The sequence below is a fragment of the Cricetulus griseus genome, chromosome 6 (assembly GCF_003668045.3).
Source record: "Cricetulus griseus strain 17A/GY chromosome 6, alternate assembly CriGri-PICRH-1.0, whole genome shotgun sequence".
NCBI classification, from domain to species: Eukaryota; Metazoa; Chordata; class Mammalia; order Rodentia; family Cricetidae; genus Cricetulus; species Cricetulus griseus.
The window spans coordinates 133,123,829-133,149,605 of NC_048599.1; the positions used below are offsets into that span (position 1 = coordinate 133,123,829).

At 34.8% G+C, this 25,777-nt stretch overlaps 1 protein-coding gene across 1 annotated transcript in view; it reads left to right on the plus strand.

Moving 5' to 3' along the window:
• LOC100773941 (low-density lipoprotein receptor-related protein 1B) overlaps positions 1–25,777 on the plus strand; it is a 1,050,824-nt gene that overhangs the window by 891,059 nt on the left and 133,988 nt on the right. Inside the window, exons 65-66 of the mRNA XM_035447074.1 lie at positions 18,105–18,221; positions 24,426–24,532. Coding sequence (XP_035302965.1) covers positions 18,105–18,221; positions 24,426–24,532 — 224 coding nt within the window. The remainder of the gene's footprint in view (positions 1–18,104; positions 18,222–24,425; positions 24,533–25,777) is intronic.

Here is a 25,777-nt window from a genome sequence, read left to right on the forward strand (position 1 = left end):
TAGGCTCAATCCTTTTTTGTATTATAGGTTACTATGGTAGTTACCTGCCACATGTGAAGCAATGTGAAGAGCTTACTTCCTTCTTTGTTGTTCATAGTGGTGAATTTATGGATTAATGGGAGGTTTGAATGAGCTGAATTAATGCAGATTTAATCATGATTTATATTATCAATTGAGATATTTTACTTGCTGCTTGTGTCTAATGGTCATATTAAAATGTGAATTTTATTGGTACCTTTATTGGAATCCTCATATTAAATTCACCTCAAGCATAATTTTTGCATTTCTTCCATGTCTGCTATCTCTCTGATAAATATGGTTCTACATAAGGGGCAGCATTATTATAGGCGGCAAGCAGGCTTATTAAAAGGTGAATGAAGACATCTAACAAGGAAGATCACTATTAAGGATTTTAAAGACATCTGGGAGAGCAGCCAAGTGCACATTCATGTACTGTAAGCAGAATCTTTAATAAAAATCAATACCTTGCTGACTATGCAGTCAATGAGGAAATAAGATAAAAGCTAATGTGATCATTTATTGATAGGTAACACCTAGTTGAACTGTAAGTCAAGTAAGGGACATGCTCTGTGCTGATTGATACAATCAAGTAAATTGGGTGTGAGAAAAATTAGAGAAGAAAGATATTTTTTGTGAGTTAATATAGGTGTAAAGTATGTCAAATTCTGGCAAAAAAATATCCCATAGTTGAGGAATAACAAAACATGTAATTGAAGGCTTCGCAATCCTGTCCCTCTATGTCTCCTAGCATAAATTGTGCTCAGTACAGGAATAATATTCCCAGTGTAGACATGTTTCATATTTGAAGTTTAATAGTAAAGTCACCCATCTTTATACAAAATTATCTTAGTCAAAAATTTGACAAGCACTTAATTTTAACCTTCTAGGAGTCTACAAGATTGAGGAAAGTTGAAAAGTAAGGAAAAGGGTAGCTAATGACGAGTTCCGTGTTTGGTTGTTCAGTTGCTAGAATTGGATACTATGGTGCAAGTTTCACTCTTTAGCAGCTCAGTTCATTAAGAGCAGTAATTGATAGCAACTTGAGTTGCACCGTATATGGTTGTTTGCTGTGTTTTACTTATTTAATTACTGAAAGGGCTACATAAATCTAGTTGTGCCTTAGATATAGCTCACATAAATTATATAATAAATATTAGCATTTTAAGACCCAAATACAAAATTGAAAATACTATTAGAATTCTATGATACAGCCTATGAATATAATGCATTATATGTCGTTTCTTATAAGCAAATCATACTACATTAACAATGTTGAAGTCAAACATAGCAATGTTGTAATAAAATATCATTTTGACTTACATGTTTGAAATTCCTGGCCCTTCTATTCAATGAGTGAAATAAAAAAAAAAAACTACATTAGTTTCATGTCAAAGGCAATCATATATCCATTTTGTTTTTACACAGTCTCAATATTTTTTCCAAGGTTAATTGACTTATTGTCACCTACTTCATACTTTGTCAGAATAGGCCATACTGCTAGCTTTGTAAACTTGAGAACACAGCCAAGAAACTACTGAATACACAGGCCAAATAACTCACCCGACAGTTCCAAAATTTAATATTATTTCAAATATATCAATTTTTGACATAAACTAAATGCATATCCCAAAATCACTTATGCATAAATAAATAAGTTCATATACACTTGTTCTTTACAAGGAAGATAAATAAGAATAAATACGATGTTGAAACAGATTACCACCTGCCCTTAGCATCCTCCACTGGCCCTCCTTCAGACATCTCCCTTCACTGTTTTAGTTTGTCTGTTAACTGAACTCAACCATTCTGGTTTCCCCTGGCATTGCCATGACCATCCACCTCTGATTATACCTAAAAACTCATGCCTCAGGCTTCAATATCCTGTCCCTCAGAAAAGGACATCACTCAGTGTTTTGTTCTGTCAAATGCCCAGCTCACTTCCCAAATTTTATGTTTTTACATCCTTTCCTTGATAAGCTCATTTATATCAATATCTTCCCTTTACTTCTCTCAATAGGACTTTTTTACCTTCTAATGAAATTTAAAAATTGTTGTTAGTCCCCACTTGATCACCGGTGTAAAAAGAAGTGAAGACAAGTATCAATTATTTTCATAAATCTCAGAGCTTATAACCTTGTGCTATGGGTAATAGTAGATATCAATGCATCTTTCTTAAATGAAGGATATTAAGTTTAGTCCCCAGAATATACCTGAACTTGCTAGAATGTGACTACAAGTGATGTGTTGGAGAGATGATTCCAGAAAATATTAATAAAGTTGAAAGGGAGTAAATCTAGGGTGGGTAGAAAATTAACAATATTCTTGAACAGCTTATTGGAGAAAATGACCCATACTATCAGGAAAATTTCAGAGGCAGTACAGTAATTTGGACTACTTCAAATTGCATAAGAAGAAAGGAAAAGGGACATTTTTTTTTATTTTCTACAAAAATGAGATGGTTCAGGAATGGGAGAATAATGTTCTCAGAAGGAATTTCTATGCTGGACCCTGGCAAAGTTATAGGAGGTTTCCTGTATATTTGCCTATAGCCAGCTCATGAACATAACACACATCAAATATATACATAGCCCAATTGTTAAGTGCTTGGGGTATCAAGTGTCTTAATCCTCTTTACACTTGAAGTAATCAAAATATCTCAGGGTGTTACTCTGCTCTTCCTACAATATATAGGAAACAAAACCTTTTTATTGAACTGAAATTATGTTTAAAGACACATTAAACTTATGTAAAGGAAAAAATCAACAAGAAAGCATAATCTAAACAATTGCATAAAAGCCCAAATGTACAAGACATCCTAGGCATGGCTAATGGCCGGGTCACAGCCCAAGCCCTCACTAAAAGGCTTCACCACCATCCTCCAATACAATTGGTATCTTTATCGATTTCATTGCTGCTTTTATTTGTGTCCTTAAAATAAATCATTCTGATTTTGAGTAGTGTGCTGTGCTGAAGTAGACTGATACATAAAAATAAAAGTTTTTCTCACATGGAGACCTTAAGTAGATCACCAGTGAGGAAAACTGTCACCACAAACAATTTGCTAAGCCATACTCTTCTTTCACCAGCCTGGCCCACAGTCAAGAAGCAACACTCACTCTTTAGCATTTGTAAGCCACATGAACTATGGAATCTGAAAGACATTTTTGATACGAAAAAAAAAAATTCTAAACACATGTAATCTTTGTCTATGCAGGAAAACACATGGATTCTTATTTCCAATTTTTTTAATGAGCACAAGTTTACATAATTTTGTATAAAAGAGGCATAAGAAAGGAACTTGTACACTTACCACTAGCACTATTCAATTCTAAAAAAAAAAAAAAAAAAAAAAAAAACATTTAAATTTAGTGTAGTTTACATATAGACCTGAAAGTATTTTAGTGAGAAACTGTCAAAATCTCAAAATGTTTGGTAGTTGAGAATGCCTTGAATATCTATAGGAATATGTGTGTGGGGTGTGTGTTGTGTGTCATGGTGTGTACTGAGGGTGATATTTGTATTTGTTTTTGGCTATGTGGTATATATTGTCAGGGAGGAGTTTCATGGTATATGTTCTGTATGCATTGGTTTTATAGTGTATTGTGTAAGGGGTGTGTACTTATGAACAAACAGAGGGCAGAGGTGGTCTCAGACATGTCTGTCACTTTCTACCTTAATCCCATGGGACATTATGTCTCACTGAACTTGGACCTATACTACTGACAAGGAGACCCCGATTCTCTGGCGTCTGTCCCATATATAAGTGGGTCACTGGCAAAGGCACAACTACAACTGGTTTGTTCTTTCTAGGTAAGTTTTGTGAATTTGTACTTAGATTCTCACGTTTGCATAACAAGTGCTCTTACCTGCTAACCATCTCTAGAACCGAATCTAAAACTCTTTATTTTAAAGATTTATTTTACTTTTTAAATTATGTTTCTGAGCATATGAGAGGAGTGGTATGTGCTGTGAGCATAGGTTCCCTCCGAGGCCACAAGGGCTAAATCTCCAAGAATGGGAAACAGAAATTTTGTGAAGTAGCAGACATAGATATTGGAAACCAAATTCCCTCTTGTCCTCTGGAAGAAGAGTGAGTTCCCTTGAAAACTAAGCCAACTCTGCAGGTGGATTCTAACATTCTTACCCAAATTCTAATGTATATTTGATAGGTTATAATCAAATAATTTTCAACTTTTGTTCAAAACATAGTAATTCCAGAAATCTTGCTTCTATTTGGTGTGCTTGTTCATACTTGTTGAAAAATATATTTTATTTATTTATTTTTGAAGGAGTAAGTGAAGATAGAATGAGAACTTTACTTTTTATTCTTAGTTAACCTAAGGGAGAACAATTCAATCAAAATAATAACAGTAACAATGTGCACAATTATATATGTTTGTGTCTATCACATATAAAAAGTAAACTTGCAAATTACATGAGGGAAGTGGATAGCAGCAATGATACACAGATAAGAAATGGAAAACTGGATCACATTGTTAGTACACGGTACTCACACTACCAGTAAAATTGAATTATTAGAAATAAGACATGGCTTAATTTTAAATTCATATTAAAAACTTGAGGGCAAACACTTTGATTTTTTATTATTTTTGAGATTATAATATTCCATCATTTTCCTTTCCCTTTCATCCATCCAAATGCTCCCACATACCCTTCCTTGTTCTTTTTCAAATCCAAATCCAATATCTCTTTTTACATTATTTGTGGTTAAATATATATTATATATTTATAATATATTATAATTGTATGCAATGTATGTTCCTACAATATAAACACAACCTTCTCATTCAGCATAATGTTACTTGTATTTATATTTTCAGAGCTGACCATTTGTTATTATTTGGTGTTGAATACCAGTTGATGTACTCTTCCTTAGAGAAAACTAATGCTGTCAGCATTCCTTAGTTACTTGCAGTTCTTTGTGTAGGGTTGAGGCCTTAGGGGCTTCCCCTCATTAACTTTAGTGCTCTACTATTTTTGTCCTTGTTTGGCTCATGTTTAGGTATCCCTTTTGGGAAGACTTGATGGGTATAATTTCTAACATTTCTAGGAGGCATAATCTTATAGCAAACTTGCCTTCCGCTGGCTCTTATAATTTTTCTGGCCTCTCTTCTGCAATGATTTCTAATCTTTAGGCACAAGAGTTGTTTAGTGAATATATCAGTTGGTGTTGAGCTCCACAGCTCTGCATTTTAATTGGCTATAGTGATTTTATTCTGTTGAAAAGAGGTTTCTGTGATGAATGGAGAGGACCATACTCATCTGTAAGTATGAGGACAAATATTTAGAATGTAGTTAGGAATTATTCTGATTTAGTAAGTGGTGGGTGTAAGTTTTCCTCTGAAGTTTGTGACTTTACTAGCTCTGGGTAGTTGGCTAGCTTTCTAGTACCAGACATGGTTTCCCTCTTGTTGATTGGGTCTCAAGGCCAATCAGAGAGCTTTTGATTACTGCCAAAGTGTGCATGGAGAGCAACTACTTTTAAAAGCTTAAAAAGAAAAGGTAAAAAGGATTATATTGAAAAATATATTTTTAATCTATCTTTTCTTGAGGTAAATGTGATTGTCTCTACTCTGGTTTACATGATTGACTTAAATTTTCACTGCTTCCTAACTCTTCTAAGGAGTGACTGACTTTTTTTTTTGCAGGTAAAATAAATAGTGTGCCAGTTAGTTAGGTTTCTTTGGGGGGGGTTCATTGTTTGTGAGATTTCTTCATAGCTTCATTGTTTTGGCTCATGGTGTGGCTGAAAGTCATGGTGACGAACTTGTGGTAGGGTAAAGCAGGACTGGGAGAGTGGGAGGAACATACAGAGAGAAAGAGACAGACAGACAGATAGACAGAGAGAGTGACAGAGAGAGACCTAGAGAGGGGAGCATTCATCCATGTTGACACTACCTCCGAAATTTTCTGTTCCCTTTCAATAATTTTATCAAATAATGAATGCCTTTGGGAATTTATCCATATGTAGGTAAGCCCTCACTGTTAGTCTTTTCCCAGTGATGATTAGATCTACCAGCAAGAAGGCAAGCCTTTTACATCTGAACCTAGTGGTGACATTGTGTATCCAAACCTTAACATATAAGCTACACCATGGGGGTATAGCAGAATTATAGTATGGCAATAGATACAAAGGACTGCATCAGCACCTTTATTTTCACAAGCTTCTAGATAAATTTCACTTTCCATCCTCTTTACCTTTACCCAGTGTGATAATAAAGTATGAACATCTACATCTATCCTTTTATCAGGTGCTTTCTATATTACTATGTTACTATTGTTCAGCAATCATGAGTTCACAATTAAGCCAGGCTTTAACTTCAATGTGATATGTACTTTTAGTGTTCAAGTTAAAGCAGAGGAGAAAACTAATTCACAAAATATTAAAGTACCCTCACTGTATATATGCTACTCAGTAGGCTACATATTAGAGAGATTTCTGACAAGTCTTTCATTTTCAGGTTACTTCTGCTCTACCTTGTTGCCTCCCACTGATCCAAATTAGAAACTGTTCATCAGAAAGTGTGAAGTCAATGGCTGCTTCTGACTGTCAGAGTTAGACACACTAGGGAGTTGCAATCAACTGATAATTTTAAAGTGTAGGCTCAATTTTTAATTACCTCACAATCTATTTTCTTTTGTTTTTTAAAGAAAACAAAATAAGTACTTGGAAAGACATAAGTAAACTTTGTCATCAGCTTGCTGAATAGATAAAGATGGAATTTCTGGAACATTGTTACCTGGGTCTGCAGCTAATGCACTTTGAGGACTCTGTAAAACCTATGCTTCTGTATTATGGAGAATTGATTCCTCTGAAAATTGATTCAGAAATAGAAATCTCTTTGTAAAATATTTCTGAATAATTTTTCAAGTAAACAATTTTTTGAACAAAGCAAGACAAGTGGAGTAGCCAAGATTTTGCAGACAAAACACAGGGGCAAAAGATGAAACTGTTACTACTTTCCTTTCACCCACCCCCAGTTCACAAGATAATGTTACAATACAATTTTTTAAAGTAAAGATGAAAACAGATTCTTGTCAAGAATGATAGCATTACAAAATTCATTTTGACACTTTCTAAAAATGGGTAATGCAAATTTGAAAAGTTCCCACTGACAATTGCTTTGAAATGACATACAATTTAGAAAATGTCATTATTTGAGTTTCTCCAGAGCTGGTGTGTTCCTAATTCTCGTTTTTATAAAGGAATTATGCCATTTACAATTTGTTTTACTTGCAAGCTTCCCTTGCTTCTTTTGGAATAATGAAGAGAAAAATAAAACTTCAAAAGCAAAACAGAAGTACTTGGCTCCCAGATAGACCAGCTGCAACTGGGATTTTTCCGCTCAGCGTCTATAACAGTCATTTATTCTCTTACTTTTCATGGAAAAATAAATTGTGTAAGTGCTTATTGAATGACATTATCTCAGTTGATGAGAAGTTAACATGAAATTAATTTTCAGAGATACAAACACTAACAGAAATCTTAAATGTTCTAGAAAACTAATCTTATTTCAGATTTTTTTATTTGAATTATAAACAAGGTTGTTTTACATGACATTCCCAGTTCCCTTCTCCCTCCTGTCCTCCACTACCACCACCCCCCAAATGAAACCCTACCTATCACATATCCTTTCTGCTCCTGCTGGGTGGTGAGGCCTTCCATAGGGTGCTTTCAGAGTCTATCATAGCCTTTGGGATAGGTCCTGGGCCCCGTGTGTCTTGGCTCAAGAAGTATTCTTCTATGTGTAATGGGCTCCCAAAGTCCACAACTATGCTAGGGATAAGTACTGAACTACTATAGGAGGTCCTGTATTTCCAAGGTTTCTTCAATGAAATCCAAGTTCCTGAGGGCTGGATCAGTCCCATGCTGGTATCCCAGCTATCAGTCTGGAGAGCAAGAGTTCCCCAATGTTCAGGTCAGTTGTTTCTGTGGGTTTCACCAGCATGGTCTGGACCCCTTTGCTCTTCACTTGCCCTTCTCTGCATCTGGATTCCAGTTCAGTTCAGTGATAAGTTGTGGGTGTCAGCTTCTACTTCCACCAGGTACTGGATGAGGGCTATCGGGTGGCATATAAATCAGTCATCAATCTTATTATCAGGAGAGGGCATTTAAGGTAGCCTGTCCTCTGTTGCTTAGATTGTTAGCTGGTGTCATCTTTGTAGATCTCCAGACATTTCCCTAGTGCCTGATTTCTCTGTAAACCTAAAATGCCTCACTTTATTATGGTATCTCCATTCTTGTTATCTTCTATTCTTCCCCTGACTCAACCTTTCTGCTCCCTCATGTCCTCTGCATCACTCCTCTTCTTCCCTTCTCATTCTCCTAGCTCCCTCCCCCCTCTTCCTGTGTTCCCATCTTATAGCCTGTTATCACCCAAGGAAATCACCCTTTCTGAAGCAGAATCCAAGAAGGCACACTGTTCTGTGGCTTCCTTTCTATGGCTTTCTCAGTCTGCCTTCTAAAAGCATCTAAAACTACCCATCCAGTTGTTGCACTTGCCTTTGGGAACTGGATCTACTCACATCAATCATCAATCAATTGTAATTTTCTGTGATGGTCTTTGGTGGAAAGATCAGTTTCTTTCATAGGAGGTGGTAGCTACCCTTATCTTTGGTTATAGGGATAAGACTTAGTTTGTAGTAAGGAATTATGGGAGTCTAAAAATCGTTAGCACTAGATTCTCTTCTAAGATACATAACATAAATAATCCAGAGAAGCTGCCTTGTTTCCCAGGACTAGGCATGATTTTCCTCCTGTAGAATGAGCCTTAAGTCCAGACAGTGTTGTATGCCACCCACATGTGAGTGCCCTCTATTGCATCTTTATGCATATCTTGCCATTCTGGTAATTGTTGTATTTCATAAGTGTGGCAGCTGGGGTAGAGCTGTATAACTCTTATCCCCCTTTAGTAGATTCTAAGGTATTTTCTGGAAGCATGTAAAATAGACCTCAGAAGAGATATTATCAGATTAGATCATCTGAGGTCATGTCAGGTCTGTGTCCTAAGTATACACTCTCTTCAGAAATAAAGATACACCTGGAAACCTAATTTGCAACCAAGGGCTACAGGAATAATCTATATTGTTTTGTAAGTAAATTGGACTGCCATGACCAACTGTTTGAAATGAGCTTTCTAGTGCCTATACTGGAGTTAGTCTATTGTGCTTGCTTAAGGCATGATCACTCCAAATGTGTTAATTTCATTTAAGACATTCCCCATATATACATGTGTGTATATGTGTGTGTATACATACACTTATGTGTATTGTGTAAGGACAGGGCAGGTTGTATTTAAGTTTGTACACACACACATACACACACACACACACACACGTAACAATAATAAGTATGAAAAAGAGATTATCAATATGAGAGTGGGGGTAGTGGAGAGTTTTGAGATATGTTAGGGGAGAGAAACTAGAGGGAGAAAAAGGATGGAATAAAGTGATTTAATTTTATTTCAATTAAAACTCAACCAAAAAATTACTCCATGGGTTTTCTCATAGGCACTTTGATAGGACCAAATTCTCATTTGTGATTCCTTCTTTCACAATGACTTTATTTTATGAAAGCTGACATAAAATTATTTAGCAAAGCAACTTTCTAATTTTCATAATGTTATTGTTTTTTGAGGTCTTTTTCTGAAACTCTTTCCTACCAAAAGACTAAAAATGTTTTATAATCCATACATTTTATAATTGGTGTTATCACTTAAGCATAATTTAAGTATAGATTCATATGTAATTGAATTATGTTTATAAATTCAGTAGTATCTATGAAAAATTCCACCTTGTATTAAACTGAAAAGGACTGCTATTGGAAAACTATTGAGCTTAGGTGTTATACTTCTTAGCCATTCATTCAATATTCTATACCTATAATTACAATAGTTTTAAAACAGTTCTTTAAATCATATATTGCACATTCTCCTGCTCTCTAGAGATTATTATGCCATTGGAATTATATCTATATATTCAAAGGGTAACAATGGATTTGTGGTACTTACTAAATCAGCTGAGTATAAGGTTAGTGAAAACAGTTTAATAACTGAGGTTTCAAATAGCTGAATATTGTGCATCTGTATTTCCTCAAAATTATTCAGTTTCTTTCTGCAATGTTTTCTATTTTTCCCTCTGAGAATCTTGCATACACATATAAATATATTTTACCTATGGAAGAATCTCATATTATACTACTTTCCGGTATCCATGCAGTTATCTTATCATCCATACACTCCTCTGGGTCCAAAGAGCTGCTTATATGTCTCTCTCACTGCTGAAGACAGGAGAATTCTCCAGTTTATCCTTAATGAGACATTACTGTATGGCCACTGACTTATCTATTCTTAGATATATGCCTCTGCATAAAGTAATACAGTTTATAGTGCATACAAATAGTTTTCTCCTTTGAGGATGCCTTACCCTACCTTTATAGGATGACTATATTTGTAGGAGTACCTCCTAGTTTATAGGCAAACCTTCAAGAATTTTAAAACCCTATAATTATTCTTGCTATGTTCTTAATGCTGAGGGGAAAGTCATTGTTCCACTGCCATGTAACTCTTCTAATTAATGATTAAACACTAGATATAATGAGAACTGATGTTAGTCTAGCATACTGTATGGTGAATGTGTGTGTGTGTGTGTGTGTGTGTGTGTATGTGTGTGTGTGTGTGTGTGTGTGTGTGTGTGTGTGTGTGTATGCTTGTGTGTACATGTGTTATTTTATCCTCATGGTTTGCTTAATGAAATCACCAAGCTGTATTTAATACATACTGATATTATCTTGCTCCCTAGTGACTGTGATTTCAGGTATGGGCAAGGGTTTGGGCAAGGGTAGTTTCTTCATTTCTGTGGTTAATATTCATCGCTAAACTAGACAGTACTTAGAATAAGCTATGAAATAAGACTTGGAAAGTCTAGAATGAATTTTCCTGGTTGGGCTAATTTAGGTAGAAAGGGACACCTAAACATAAATAGTACATTCCATGGGCTGGTACCCTGAACTGTATAAAAGAGGAGAAAGCAAGCTTAGCACCAATATTGATCATTTTACTTCTAGATAGTAAATGCAGTGATGAACTGCTGCCCACTCCTAACAAAATGTCTCCTTGCCTTGATGGACTGTGAACCCAAACTATTCTTCTCTTTCTTCTTTGAAGTTTAATGTCAGATCCTTTGATAAAACAGAGTAAGTGATACAAAAAACAAGTACCAGTAAGTTATGGATGGTACTGTGATAAATTTGTTGTTTGCAAGTTTCTGGAACTTCTTTGAGGAACAAATATGACAGGGTTTGCAACTGTGGTCTTGAGAAGTCCTGGAATCCTATAAGCAGAAATTAGTGGCTGTTCTCTTTGGAGCCTAGAATACTAGAAATCAAAAGCAATGGTAACAGTGAAGACCCAACTCCTAATCTTTCAGACAACAAGTCTTTATTCAGAACCGGGATGTAGGCCACTTGAGCTATGTTTGGGCTAAAAAAATTCTGGCCATACTCTTCCTTGTCCTGAAATGATTGAAACTAAATTCAAAAGCGATGTTAAGTGGAAGAAATTTTTAAACACGGGGGCATTCAAACTATGAAATGCTTTGTCTTTGTTGCGTATTCTCATTCACAGTAAACGAAAACAGAAAGACCTGAGAATACTGAAGTTTGGGTAAGAAAAGAAATGCGACCTACTGAAAAATTTCAGATCTGGAGGGGCAGAGGAAACACCTGTAATTGTTAAAACAGTTAGGACTCTTGTGGTTTTGTCTAGGGTTGAGGTCTCAGATGCTTGGTATTATTCTTCTTCAGGTCACATTTAGGCAGCTATGCAGGTGGGACTACAAGCAACTAACTATTTCTGAGAGCAGTGGTGGGAAGAATACAGTTCCTCTGGCAAAGGAACTCCAATTTATTATCCAATACCAAATGAGCAGCCCTGAAAACGTATACCAAGTTTATACTTAGTATATAAATGATGTTTATGCTCAGTATATACATTGTACTATATGAGGTGAACACTATATATATATAGTGTCTGTGTGTGTGTGTGTGCAGCAATGATTAAAAAGAGCTCATGAATTTAAAAGTTAAGGTGGAGGCAACATGGGAGTGATTGTAGGGAGGAAAGCAAAAGGGGAAAAAGAGATAGTGTAATTATGATAACATAAAAAGCATTTTTAAAGTTACTAAGAAAAAGGAAAAACTATAAAAATAAAATACTTCAGATTGTTGTATCAAAGAGGGAGGTGGGGGCAGGAGAAAGGACAAAGAAGGTGAGCAGAAGGGAGAGGAAGAGTGTGGAAGACAGTGCTCCATTGTGAAAATCCAAATGAAACTTAAGAACATAGACTGTGGATTCTACTGTGTGGGCTGTTCCTCCACAACCACGGGAAGGGACATTTCCCAGACAGCAAAATCAAGACTGATGGAACTGAGATTAAGTGATTGTGGATTGTGGCCCCTTGAAGGAACACTTGTCAGCAACATCAAAAAGGTGCTGGTGTTGGAGGAATGGTGGATGCAAGTGTAAGGAGAACATGGAGGCTTAGGCATGGCTACTTGTTGAGGTCAGACAGTGTGTTGCAAGGCTAGCGTCCCTGAAAGAATACCACAGTGTGGAAATGCAAAATTCTATCCTAAAATACAGTGAAGTTCCCAGGATATTAGAAATGCTAGGACTTTAGGATAGATGGGATAAGCTGGCTGTATGAAGTAAAACTGGAGGGAGAGAGACAGAGAGTCAGAGGGAGAGGGAGAATCAAAGAGAGTATCAGAGATGCTGAAGAAAGACAGAATGAGGGAATGAATGACAGAATGGCAGATGACAATGTGTGCCAGAGGCAACATAAACATATGAGCATATCTCCAAAAGTTTGACTCCATGACTAGCCCCAGATACAACACATCTAGCTGCAGCTGGCATTTCCCTCTCAGATTAGGTCCTCTCCTCATCTGATCTTTTCTTGCTGTGTTACATTCCCTTTTAGAATGGAAAGTTTACTGTGTGTTGTTGTATACCAGATCTCTGTAACAAGCTTTTGGTTTTAAAAGGCTCACATTTAAAGATTACTTAGATTTGCAGAAGAGATTTTTGATGATGTAGTTTTCAAAGAATTTTTCAACTCTTAAAGATTAAGGGGCCTTTCAAAGTTGGATTGAATATATTTTGCATCATGGGATAGGCATGAGCCTATGGAAGCAAGAGTTTAAAGCTTAAAACTAATGTGTTTGGGAGTTGGTTTTTATGGTTAATATTTATTTAAACTTGAAAATATCTAGGATTACTTAAGATACAAACCTGTGGGCTTGTCTGTGTGGTGTTTGCTAGAATGACTTAATGGAAGTTCAAATACTCACCCTTAATAGGGATGATGTCATTCCATGGTCTGAGATTCTGGACTGCATACAAACAAGAAAGCAGATTAAACACCAGGATCTATTGCTTTCTGTTATATACATTGTGACGAGATGTCTCATGCCTCTGCCACTTTATTTTCCCTATCATAGTTTGTACCCTTGTACAGTTTGTCAAATAAACCCTCCTTTCATTACCGAAAGCTGCTGGTATAAAATGCTCTATCATACCAATAAACATAATTAGGATATTTTTGAGATACATGCATATATGTATTACATACATGTACACTATAGTACATACAATCATAGGATGTTTTAAATGTGCTACAAGACTACATAGTTTGTGTTTATATGGTTTTCATGTAATCTCATAGCTAAAATTTAAGTAATTTGGAAACAAAATTTACATGGTCTTACATGAATCGATTAACCTTTCCCCAATATAATTTTTGCATGCCTTCAGTGGAAATTTTACTAATAAGGTCTATATTTGTAAATTATTTCAAATAATAATCATAATACCATAATATAAAAATAAATTTAAAACACTTCTGGGAAAACTCAAAAAATCATTATTTTACACTAGAATTAGGCTAAACTTATGTTTTCACCATTAGGATTTGCCCTATCTGGAGCTGCTGACATAACATTAGGTCATACTCCAAATTTTCTGTCTGATTCTGATTTTTTATATTTATATGCATTTTCAAAACATTACTTAAAATATTAAACAATGTATGTTAAGGGATACATAAAATTAATATTTATATATAGGCATATTCTAGATGAGTTTTTTAATTGGCAAAATGAAATAATTTGCCCCAAATGTTGAGTACCAAACTTCATTTTTCAGTCATTTATTAAATTATAAGATTGGAAGTATATTTAATTATTGACTAATGTGTGTAATACAAAACTAATTTAGAGATCTTAAGATTATAAATTTGTCTTTAGATAGATAGATAGATAGATAGATAGATAGATAGATAGATAGATAGATAACAGGGAACATATAACACACTAAATGTAGCTCCTGCTGTTGGCACACATTAGCTTCTGAGTAATCATTAGCAGGCAAGCAGGAAGGATAGAAGGGAAATACAGGCAGTCCTTTTTTTTCAGAAGAACATTGCATATAAATTCTGTCATGAGATTTCCTTCTGTAAACTGTTTCAGAGCACTAGCTGAATATAAAGTCCTGTTTCTTTATTGAGCTCCTTTGTAAGATTGGAGAAATTACTTAAACTATCTGATGTTTATGATTTTCCTTTATTTAAATAAATGCAATAATCATTCATTAGAGTATTATGGGAATTGAGAGTGATTGTGTTTATTTAAATGCCTAGCCAGGAGCTGGGCTGAGTTCAGAATAGATATTTACTATTTAATTTTCTAAATTATGCCTAAATCACTTTGCTTTTCATTACCAATTGGAGTTAAAAGTTTACACTGTGCATTTTTGAAATACAGAGTAACAGCCATCCCCCAATAACTACTGCCACTTTCAGCTCACTTATTTTAATGGTTTAAAAATATAAACTTCCCTGCCCATCTCAGGTGTGGCTATACAAATCAGATCTTCATAATATCCAACACAATATCTGACATTAATAGCATGAAAGAAAGAAAAAAGTTTCAGTATGCAGCCATATGACGTCTAGGCCCAAGAGTGGTAAGAACATGAAGGCAGAAGGTAAATGAATGAACCAAGCTGCTCACTTCCTACAGTCCACTGACCCACTCAAGGAAGAATCCAGGGACAAAATATAGCGTTCAGGACCATGGTGACCTACTCACTCCAAAAAGCACCCAACTCCTAATAATCATTTGGCTACAGTGACTGTTGTGATTTTTGGTATACTCAGGATCCAATCATCTAGCAACAGTTCCACCAGATGGGGGCCTCAAGCATTTAGTTTGTGAGTCTTTCCAGGGACACTTCATGTTCCTAACTTAACTTTGTCTGAGAAGTTGATCTACATATATAAAAGAAAAATATGTCCTAATGTTGAATTTCAGCTTATAAATTTGTTTTTGATTTTTTAATATCTTGATACGAGGAAGCAGAAATTTTGAATCAGGTATAGATTAGAAGAAAGGACATATGATAGGTAGGATTTTAATTGGGGGTGGTGGTGGAAGAGGAATGGAGGGAGAAGGGAATGGGATCTTCATGTAATTCAATCTTGTTTGTAATTCATATATATATAAAATAAAAAACTAAAAAAAACCCAAGTCTGAATGGTTAGTTAACAAATGAAAATGTCCAACATCACTACCATCAGAGGAATGCAAATTAAACTGCAGAGAGATTCTACTTCCCCCTGATCAGAATAGCAGTCATCAAGAAAACCAATAGCAGCAAATGCTGGTGAGGATATGGAGAAAAGGAAAAGGCTATGCACTGCTACTGAGAATTTGTATATTAGTCCCCCTGACAGTGGACATCAGTGTGGAGGATCCTCAAAAATCTAAGGGTAGAACTACCATGAGGTCCAGCTGTGCAACCCTTGTAACAAGTTGTCATGTCACAGAGAGATATCTACTCATGGGTGACTATTGCAGCATTGCTCAAAATAGCTGATACTGCCTATAAACAGAATTAAGAAGGAAAAGTTGATATACATATGAAGTGGGATATTATTCAGCCACAAAGAACAAAATTAGGTCACCCCCCAAAAAAAATACAACTGAAGATGATCATAATATGCAAATTGAATTAGAATCAGAAAGATGGATATGGTGTGTTTTCTCCTCTTTGTGGAGTCCTGCTTTAATAAAGACATATAAAAGCATGTATGTGCATACCACCTAAAAGTAGGAATGTGATTAAAGAGACTGGGGGGAGGAGGGGAAAGTGGGGGAACTGGTTAAAGTTCACTATGTATTTCTGTGAAAATGTCCTTTTGATACCCAGTACATCTATATATAATGAATATACACCAATAAAAATAAATAATAGTGGTATTCCTGTACCTATAAAAAAACATGAAGTCAGTCCAAATCATTGATCAAGGTCAATATTATTGTTACATAGTCCATCCAAAATCCCTGAGTTTAATTCTACAAAGATCAGTGAAAGTTTAAAGGCACTGGCCCATGCTCTGTGTAATTAGATCTACACCAGAGAACTGTAAAAACTATAATTTCAGTTCCTGTTTCTATGGTTTACTTGTCTCATATTAATTTGATCTGGACTTACATAAAGTACTAAAAGAGTAGTAAAGGTATCTATATTACAAGAGGTTGTCTTGTCCTACCTAGGTCCTGCTGCCACTTCATCTCCAAATGAACACACAGAGGCTTTATTAATTATTGTTGGCCGATGACTAGGGCTTGTGTGGACTAGCTCTGTCTTAATTATTAACCCATTGATTTCAATCCATATATTGTCATGAAGCTGTGGATTTCCCAGTAATGCCTGGCATGGTGCTACTCCTCCAGCAGCATCTTCACTCAGTCTGGTGGGCTCACTCTGCTTACCTTTCCCAGAATTTGTCTCCTAGACACACTTATCTTCCTGCCTCATTGGCTGAACAGTGTTTTATTTATTAAACAATAAGAGAAACATATATACAGGAGGACAACCCCATCAAAGGTAGACAGTGTTGCCATGCAATTCACCTGAAAATTAATCAGAATCCTAAACTTGAATGAGTTTCTATTGGTTTCATGTAAAATCATAGCCTTGCTAATATTTCAGGGAATTGCTTGTAGGTCTGTGTAGAGTGACATTTCCTGCTTTGTACGCATAATGGGAGGCATTGATAAAGGTTGAGCATCCCAAATTTGAAAGTCTAAGTTCTGAAATGGTTCAATGCTTACCAGATTATGAGCATGATTTTGGTGCCATAAGAAGAAAATTTGACAATTGACTTTTGGTGGCAGATGCAGGTAACAACATGGGAGCATTGAAAAGGCTGTATAAAATTTTATTTTGCATATAAAACATAAGTGTACATGTTATATTCTTTTTATATATTGTACATATTATTTATATGGTATATGTTATGTATTCATAATTGCAAATGTTTATATATTATATAATATATATGGTATATATTATTATGAAAAATAAATGAATTGTTTTTATCCTTGGTAGCTAGAGAAGCTAGCCAAGAAAGCTTCATCATGTTTACACAGGTGTAAAAGTTCATATGAAAACTCTCTAAAACATAAAAGGCTTCTAATCCTAAAATGTTTGGATAATGTACAATCATCCTATATAATCTACAACTTTATGAGTGGATCATGGCCAGGACTGACCAATAACATGTACTTAGCCACAGGTAGGCTGTGGATACATTAATGGGCAGATGGTTGACTGTACATGTTTAATGTGTGATTGTAAGCTCTTTGTGAAACATTACAGGAAAAACCCTCAGTTGTATTAGTAATATTTTGTTACATTATATAGAAGCAGAGTGGATATCAAACAGAATTATAGCTTGGAACAATTTTGACATTACTAGTGTAAACATTTCTTGTAGGTTTTATTGCTCTCTAATTATTGCATAGTAACATGGAACAAGTACAGAAGGTCAAATGGACTTAGCACTTGAGCTCATTTTCCTCTTGGAATGCCTCTCAGTCAGTAACGGAAGTTAAGGTTCCTGAGATATGCTATGCTATGCATTGATATAGCAGTTAGAATATTGTAATGATGTCTTAATGGAAGCAAACCACACAAACTCAGCTTCTTTCCTTACAGATAAAAAGACGTGTGGACCTCATGAATTCCAGTGTAAGAACAACAACTGTATTCCAGATCACTGGAGGTGTGATAGCCAGAATGACTGCAGCGATAATTCTGATGAAGAAAACTGCAGTAAGTGAAGTGCCTAATAACCTTGCAAGACTGACAGCCCATTCAATAAGCAAGATGGCAATTTTTATTTTAGCTAAGGCAAAATTTGGACTCCTCTGTCCTGAAGCTCACATTTCTGTACATATATTCACATTTAGACAGAATATTCAGAATAAATTGACCTGACTCTTAAAGAGTAAAATGATTGGAATGCTTACTCTGGGAGTTATTTTCTTTCTGTTCCCAGAATTGGTAGAAGACTATCATGAGGTTTAATAGAGGCCATTAGTATGCAATGAAGATAGTCCTTTATCCAAGTTCGTACAATGAGCTGACTGATGTGCAGACAGCACAACACATATCATTTTTAACGGATGCTATTCATTCCATTTCTGCCTCAATCCTTTTACACTACAAATTCACCCAAGAGCATCTTTCAGTGACTTATCATTTATCCTCGCTGGAGTAGTGAACACCATCTGAATCCAGGATGCTTTCCTCAGAAAATAGAACAACACTGATGGCATCCACCTGCTGAACTTTTATGCAATAAATTTAGTGCCAATAATTATACAATCATTATAGTTTCTCACTGAGGCAGAGTGTATGTGTTTAAACATTGAGTTCTCAGCAAAACTCTTATCAGTGCTTTTATGTATAAGTAAAAAGTGACTTCACCAGGGTTAAAAATGAGAAAATAACCAAATTACATTTGTTAAGTATTTTTATTTTGTTCCTTTCTAAAAAAGTGTGTGATGCAGATGCATAACAGTAATATCTACTTCTCATGTCATTAAGCTAACTGCAATCATTCTCAAGAGGCAATGCTATATATAAAATCTTCATAGTAATACATTATTAAGGTATGTAGTTGGTGGTGTAAACCTTACTGAATCACTTGGATATTCAGTCTGCAAATATGCACTAATGTCACAAATAACTTTTGGGGCAGTGGGACCTGTGCCTGCCAATCAAATGATTTGGAATAACTGAATGTGGTAATACCTGCTCCCAACTTTATATCCATAATCCTAATCGATCATGGTATACAGATGTTGAGAATATTGCATGGACTTATTAGAGTTTTAGACTCATTTAATCAGCAATTAAAACCATGTTTATACAGCAGGTTCTCAGATATACACCATGATTAAAATAAAATTAGGTGGACTTATGATGATACTAATAAGAGAAAAATTAATTTAAAATAGAAGAAAGTACATACTTAATGCATCAGATATTTCTTAGATTTGTCTGATGTGCTTAGCCTCAAACATATAGATACCCTGAGGAAATACTCAAATATGAAGGATGCTGAGGACAACAGGGTAGATGAGATGAAACCTTGGAGTCTTGACTCAGTGAAATTTCTCCTTTCCTCTACTCCTTTTGATTTCCTTACTTCCTGATTGTAACTTCAGATTCAACCATGTGACATGTGCATCCTAGGTCAATTCTCTACCATATTTTACATTTTTTGAGGTTGAATTGTGCTAATTGACCAAACTGGCTTAAAATTTACTATGTTGCCCAAGCAGTGCTTGGATTTGTGATCGTCCTGCCTTAACATCCACAGTATCTGGGTTTACAATCTTGTACCACCTGAGGGAGGTATTTTTTCACTGAGTTGTTGAAATAGTGCAAGAAGTTGAATTATCTAATAAGAGAAGGAAGAGATGAGGACTGAGATAGTTTGCCTCTGATCAGCTGGGGTTCCCAACATGCCTGAGTGTTATTGTTCAGACATGTAGAAATCAGTTTGTGGCCAAACAAACGTGACAGGATTCTGACTTCACTAACCACTGAAAACATATCAATTAAAAAGACTAAAGGAAAATGTCCACATAAAATAATTGATATTGTGTGACCTCTTAATTTTATATTTATTCTGAACTTATTGATTAAGAAAGGGAATATTATCATTTCAAAGGATACATAACAGTGTATTAGAATGAATTGTAATACAATTGAAGCAAAAGAAAGCAGAAGCATATGCAAGATGAACACACATATCAAGAAAATATCACAGTAGATTAACATGCTAAATGCATAATTTGTATGAGAACAAAGGGATCTATAATCACCAAGATAATTTTTTCTTTTAAGAAACAGCACCCACATACTCTTAAATTCTATTTCAGATTGCTTTGCTTATAAATCTGACTAAATGTATTTTATTTTAAATTATGTTACAAAAATGTCCGTTGTATACATGAGGATAATTAAAATGCTAGTGGACCCATTAATTGCCAAATGGGTGTCAAAATTAAATATTAGCATTCTTATATTCACAAAGGACAATTGATCCAAAGTCATTACTCCTCATCTGCTGATCATTTTATTTGCTAAATGTTCAAGGGATGTTACTTCATTAGTGGTGTCTGCTCTAAAATAAAGGAAACATCACTGTCAAAGGAACCATTTTGTAATCTGAACCAGTCTTGAAAATGCCTGAGAAATTTCACCATTTTCTTGCTTTGTCATCAATAAAATTGTCATACATGCAACTGATGTTTACTTAATAACCATTATAGATAACAAATTATTTTATATATTTTGAATTAACATAACATATTATCTTTCCTTAAATGCCATGTAATTTATCACAAATTTAGTTTTTGTATATTGACAAGTTGTCTCTAGTTTATTTGCATTTCTAGAGTTTTCACATTGAATCTATACCAACCTATTTTATGGTATATCCTTTATAGTAATTATAACAATCCTGTTATTGACACGCACATTAATATAACTTTTGTTGAACATGAAATAACCAATGCTCAGTAGAGTATCTTGAGATTATATGTCTATGCTGTGCTGTGAAATATGTGGTTTGGAAAGCTGACTTCACTCTTGAACTTCAGTGTCTCCTTTTCAGGAAGGATGGTTTTGAAAACAATTTTTTTATGCTGAGGCTGTATTTTTGCCTCCCTTATTATAGAAGGAACTAGTTATTCTTCATGGTGTCCCCCATCATTCATTACTACTTTGAAATCCAGGAATCTGCGAAGACAGGGAAATGGATTCCATAGAAGCTTTGTTGTAGTCTATGTGCCTGGGCAGATTCACAGAAAACATTGTAGATAGCTCATGTGCTGGGTTCCCATGAACTCTTGGGATAGGTATACAGTTAATATGAGAGAAAACATGGGACAACATTTTAGTGATTCTAGGTGAAAAAAGGCTGCATTCACACTTTCTTTCCAGACGGGTTAGCTGCCAGGAACAGCCATCTCACTGCTAAAGTTCTAATATGCACAAATAATGCTGCCTGGCTAAAAGTCTGAAAACTGTTCTTCTAATTTATCTGAAAGACTTAAAGATTTTTAAAGCAGTTGGAATTTTAAAATTAGCTGTTTCAAATTGATTTAAAGAGTCTTGTCTCCATCTATCTAAAAACAAGTGAATGTTCTTTGCCACATAAATGAGGGTTAGAAACATTAAACACACTGATCTTCAAAGGCATTTGTATGAATTTGGAGTTATCATTGTTGCTGTTCATAGATACACATTCTGGTAAATTTTAGTGCATGACAAAAATACTCAGAATTTCCATTGTCAATTAATATTTTCAAGACAAATAGTAGTCTCTCTCCTTAACTGGAGCATCAAATCTAATGATTTAGGCTAAACACTTTATAAGACAATTTCACTGTGCACATACTAAGCAAAGGATGCCAATAAATGTATAACTTATTTATGATTTTATGTCAGTATTTTACAAGTCTCTATACAGCAAAATATGTTAAAGCCTATGAAGCCACTTAGCAAATAGGAAGCATATTTGCTATTAAACATAATAAGCACAAGCTATAACAGCAGCAAAAAGATCCTGTTCACATCCTATCACACGTATGTAAATGTTCCTATGCAATTTCTAAGCATTTGGTCATATTTTCTAACTGTATTCTCTATCTTTATTTTTCTAATGAAAACTATTTTGTTAGCCCTCATTGTTAAATAAATTGTATATGTTTTTCATTTTACATACCAACCACAATAAAAATTAAAACAAAGAAAATGTAAAATATGCACATATTTCATCATTTGTTTCTCCTTATAATAAAATTCTTTGTGTTTACAAAATCCAATGAAATACTTTAGTTTGTAATTGGGGTGATAATGACAGCAAATAAGGAAAATAGACAGAGATAGGCATGTGCCCAGTATAAGGAAGTCATCTTCCTACTCTCCTATGAGCATTTTTGCAGTCTGTGAAGCGCAATAAAGACTGCACTAGTCTTGTTTATCTACTTGCATTGGTTCAGGTAAATACTAGAGCTTTTGACTACTTGGTCATTTAGAGGAAAGTTCTAATTCTCTCTGTGTCTCAGTTTTCTCAATTACATGGAGATGAGCAATGCACATGCATTATACAGTTGTTTTGAATTTGAGCAATCAGTTAGTGCAAGTTCTCTGCAATAAATTCTCCTAATGTCCTAATATATAAATATGCTAGAAACACAAGAGAAGGAGCTGTTACTATAATGTCTACTAAACAAAGGATCAGAGACACCTGTCAGAGACTATCCATTTTGGACTAAAGAGATGATGCAGTGGTTAAGAGCATTTACAGCTCTTCCATAGGACCTGGGTCTAATCCCCACAACCTTCATGGCAGTTCATAACTGTTTGTAATTCCAGTTCCAGGGTACCTGACACCTATGGCAACACACCAATGCATATAAAATAAAAAATGAATAAATGTAAAAAAGAAACCATCCATTTACTAGTGTTTCTCCTTTTGTTGCTGTTTGCTTTGGTTCCTGGCTTTTGATTGTTTGTTTTTTGTTGTTTGAGAAAAGTTTTTGCTATGCAGACAAGCTGGCCTGGAATTTTCTATACACTCGAGGTTGGGGTGTAATTTGGGATTGTAGGTTTACACTTCTAAGCCCATCCAATTATTTGTTCCCATTCTTCTGAATCATATTTTCTTTTATTGATAGACTAAAGGTCATATGTTAAGACAAGGTCAATTCTAAACTACAACAAAGTACTCTCTGATACTCCTGACATTCCTACAGTTCTTCAAAGTTCCCATTTACAAAATTGTGGGAGCCAGAACACCAGCCAATCTCTACTAATGCTCAGAGACTGAATAGCTCAAGAAAGCAATAAGGTTACATTGTTGAATTATTTAGAATATTAGAATCATTATAATTAAATATTAGAATTATTTCTAATAGTAGGCTGAGACATTATGGAGAGCATAAGTCTCCACATAAGTAGATATCTATTACTTATTCCTCTTTCACTTGGACAAGGATAATATTGCATGGGCCACAACTGCAAAAACAATGAGTGGAAACATGTTTAAAGTATATTCATTTATATAATGCCAAAATGTGGATTTATATAATCAAATAATAAATTAAAAAGGAATGAATAAAATATCTTTAAACAGACAATGATTTGAGAAAACAGAGGCTGATTTTCCAACCCAATACTCCAATCTGAAGAAGGGTGATGCCCAACTATCACATTGATCATTTTCAGGAACCAAGTTCTGAAGTCAAACCTCAACATTGTGACAAAACACATCTCCCTAAGTCTAAAATGAGGCAGTTAAGGAATGCTGTTTTATTTTTATCCTACCAGATATATGGCCAATTAAAATTAAATCAAGCATGAGCAAATTTCCAAAATGAACAGATACAATATCAGGTAACAATTACAGAAACAAATAGGCTGGGTTTTTCTCTTCTTGTTTGTTGTAAAGAAAACCTACCCACCAATTCCCAGGCTATGAACCCTTGATTCTTCTATGACAAAATCAGATGAATGAAATCGCTAGCATTCATAAATAAAACTCACTATCAATGTCTACATTTCCTTATATTGTTGTGAAATATGCTAATAGATACAGAAAGCCAGAAAATGTTTATTAAATATATTAAATGGCCCTAGTACTCTAAATCAAAAAGACCATGTCACAATACTTTAGCATATGAATTTTCCTACATTTGATTGTTCTTTCAAATTATATTTTATTAAATGTTTGTCTATCATTTACAATTTTCAAAATTTAAATGACTCTATTTTGACTTTAAAATTACATTTGAATATTAGTATATTGTGTCCCATAGATTCTTCATGAGATGTTCCCCCTAAATGATCTCAGTACATATGTTTAGCTAATCTCTTTTGTTTTTCTGCTACCTCCTCATGTTGATCAAAACGCAGCTGAGGAAATACTCTTACCCTATGCTTTCTTTCTGCTTCCAGAGCCACAAACCTGTACCCTGAAAGATTTTCTCTGCAGCAATGGGGACTGTGTTTCATCTAGGTTTTGGTGTGATGGAGAGTTTGACTGTGCTGATGGCTCTGATGAGGTAGGGATCTCTGTGAACACAAACAGAAAGTTAAAATCAGGTTTGTTACAAGCTGAGACATCCTTGCTATGTATCATGAGACTCCGTGAAGCCTTAAATCTAATCATACAGAAATGATACCAGCTTTTGGATTATACACCTTAGGCACAAATGATCACTTTAAAGGATTTTCTTAGTTTTTTAGTTGTGCAGGAAGAAAACAGGAAATTTAAGTAGGTCCAAGGGGAAAAGAGGTTTTTAGTTCCTCATGGAAGTCATTGCTCTTTCACTCACATAGTATTGCTACAGATATATGTTGCCTCATCAGCAAATAGGTACATTCACTGCTCATATAAACTATCCCATCGAATTTAGACTGTAGAAGATGCTTCCTATAGCTTCAGAGGTTTCTGTTTCAGGTCTAGCTTCTCTAAGCATCCACTGATTCCCTTTTTTAAAGAGAAGCACAGCATGCCTCTACTCTTTGTACAACAGTGCAAACCAAGTACGGCTTTCCCACTCTACCACAATTCTTACAGATACTTCCACTTCCTTGGCATTTTGGAAATTTCATTTTAACTTCAGCTAAGAATTCAGTGTTTGGTCAAGATCATTTCTAAATTCTCACCTCAAGACCAACAAATCAGAGCCATAAAGTTGCAAAAATAATCTCAAGATTAGTTGGAAATCATCCCTTTTTTTCAAGAGCTATTCATAAATCAGAATCTAAAATCTGTTTTGCAAGATTCTATAAGCAGACTATAGTTTACAATGACTAACCACTCATTTAGCATCTGTCATTTAAAAATGTCTTTATGATTCCAAAGTCAGTAGAATATATCACATGTAAACTTGCCCATGCAAGGCAATATTTTGATTTTTATTTTATTCAGCCACTTCAAGGATATTCCTTGTGCCTTATGATTTCTTGTTGTATGTTATCACTAGAAGTTCAAAATATATAAGAAGAATCAAAATCTAATTATTGTAACTCTTTTCAAAATATTATTCATTACAAAGTAATTGTGTTTACTAATGACATTCATCTCATTCACTAAGTTTCTGGGATTAGTACTTTCCTGGATGAATATATTTCCATTCACTAAGTGCTGTCAAGGCAATGCTCTAAATAAATTTTTCTTCATTATCATGTTCACTTACAGAGAGTGCAGTACAGATTAAAATCTGTCTTTTCTTTAAATAACATTTAAAATGTTATTTTAAACATCTTAAGTCTAAAATAACATTTTGTTTGATAAAAGACAG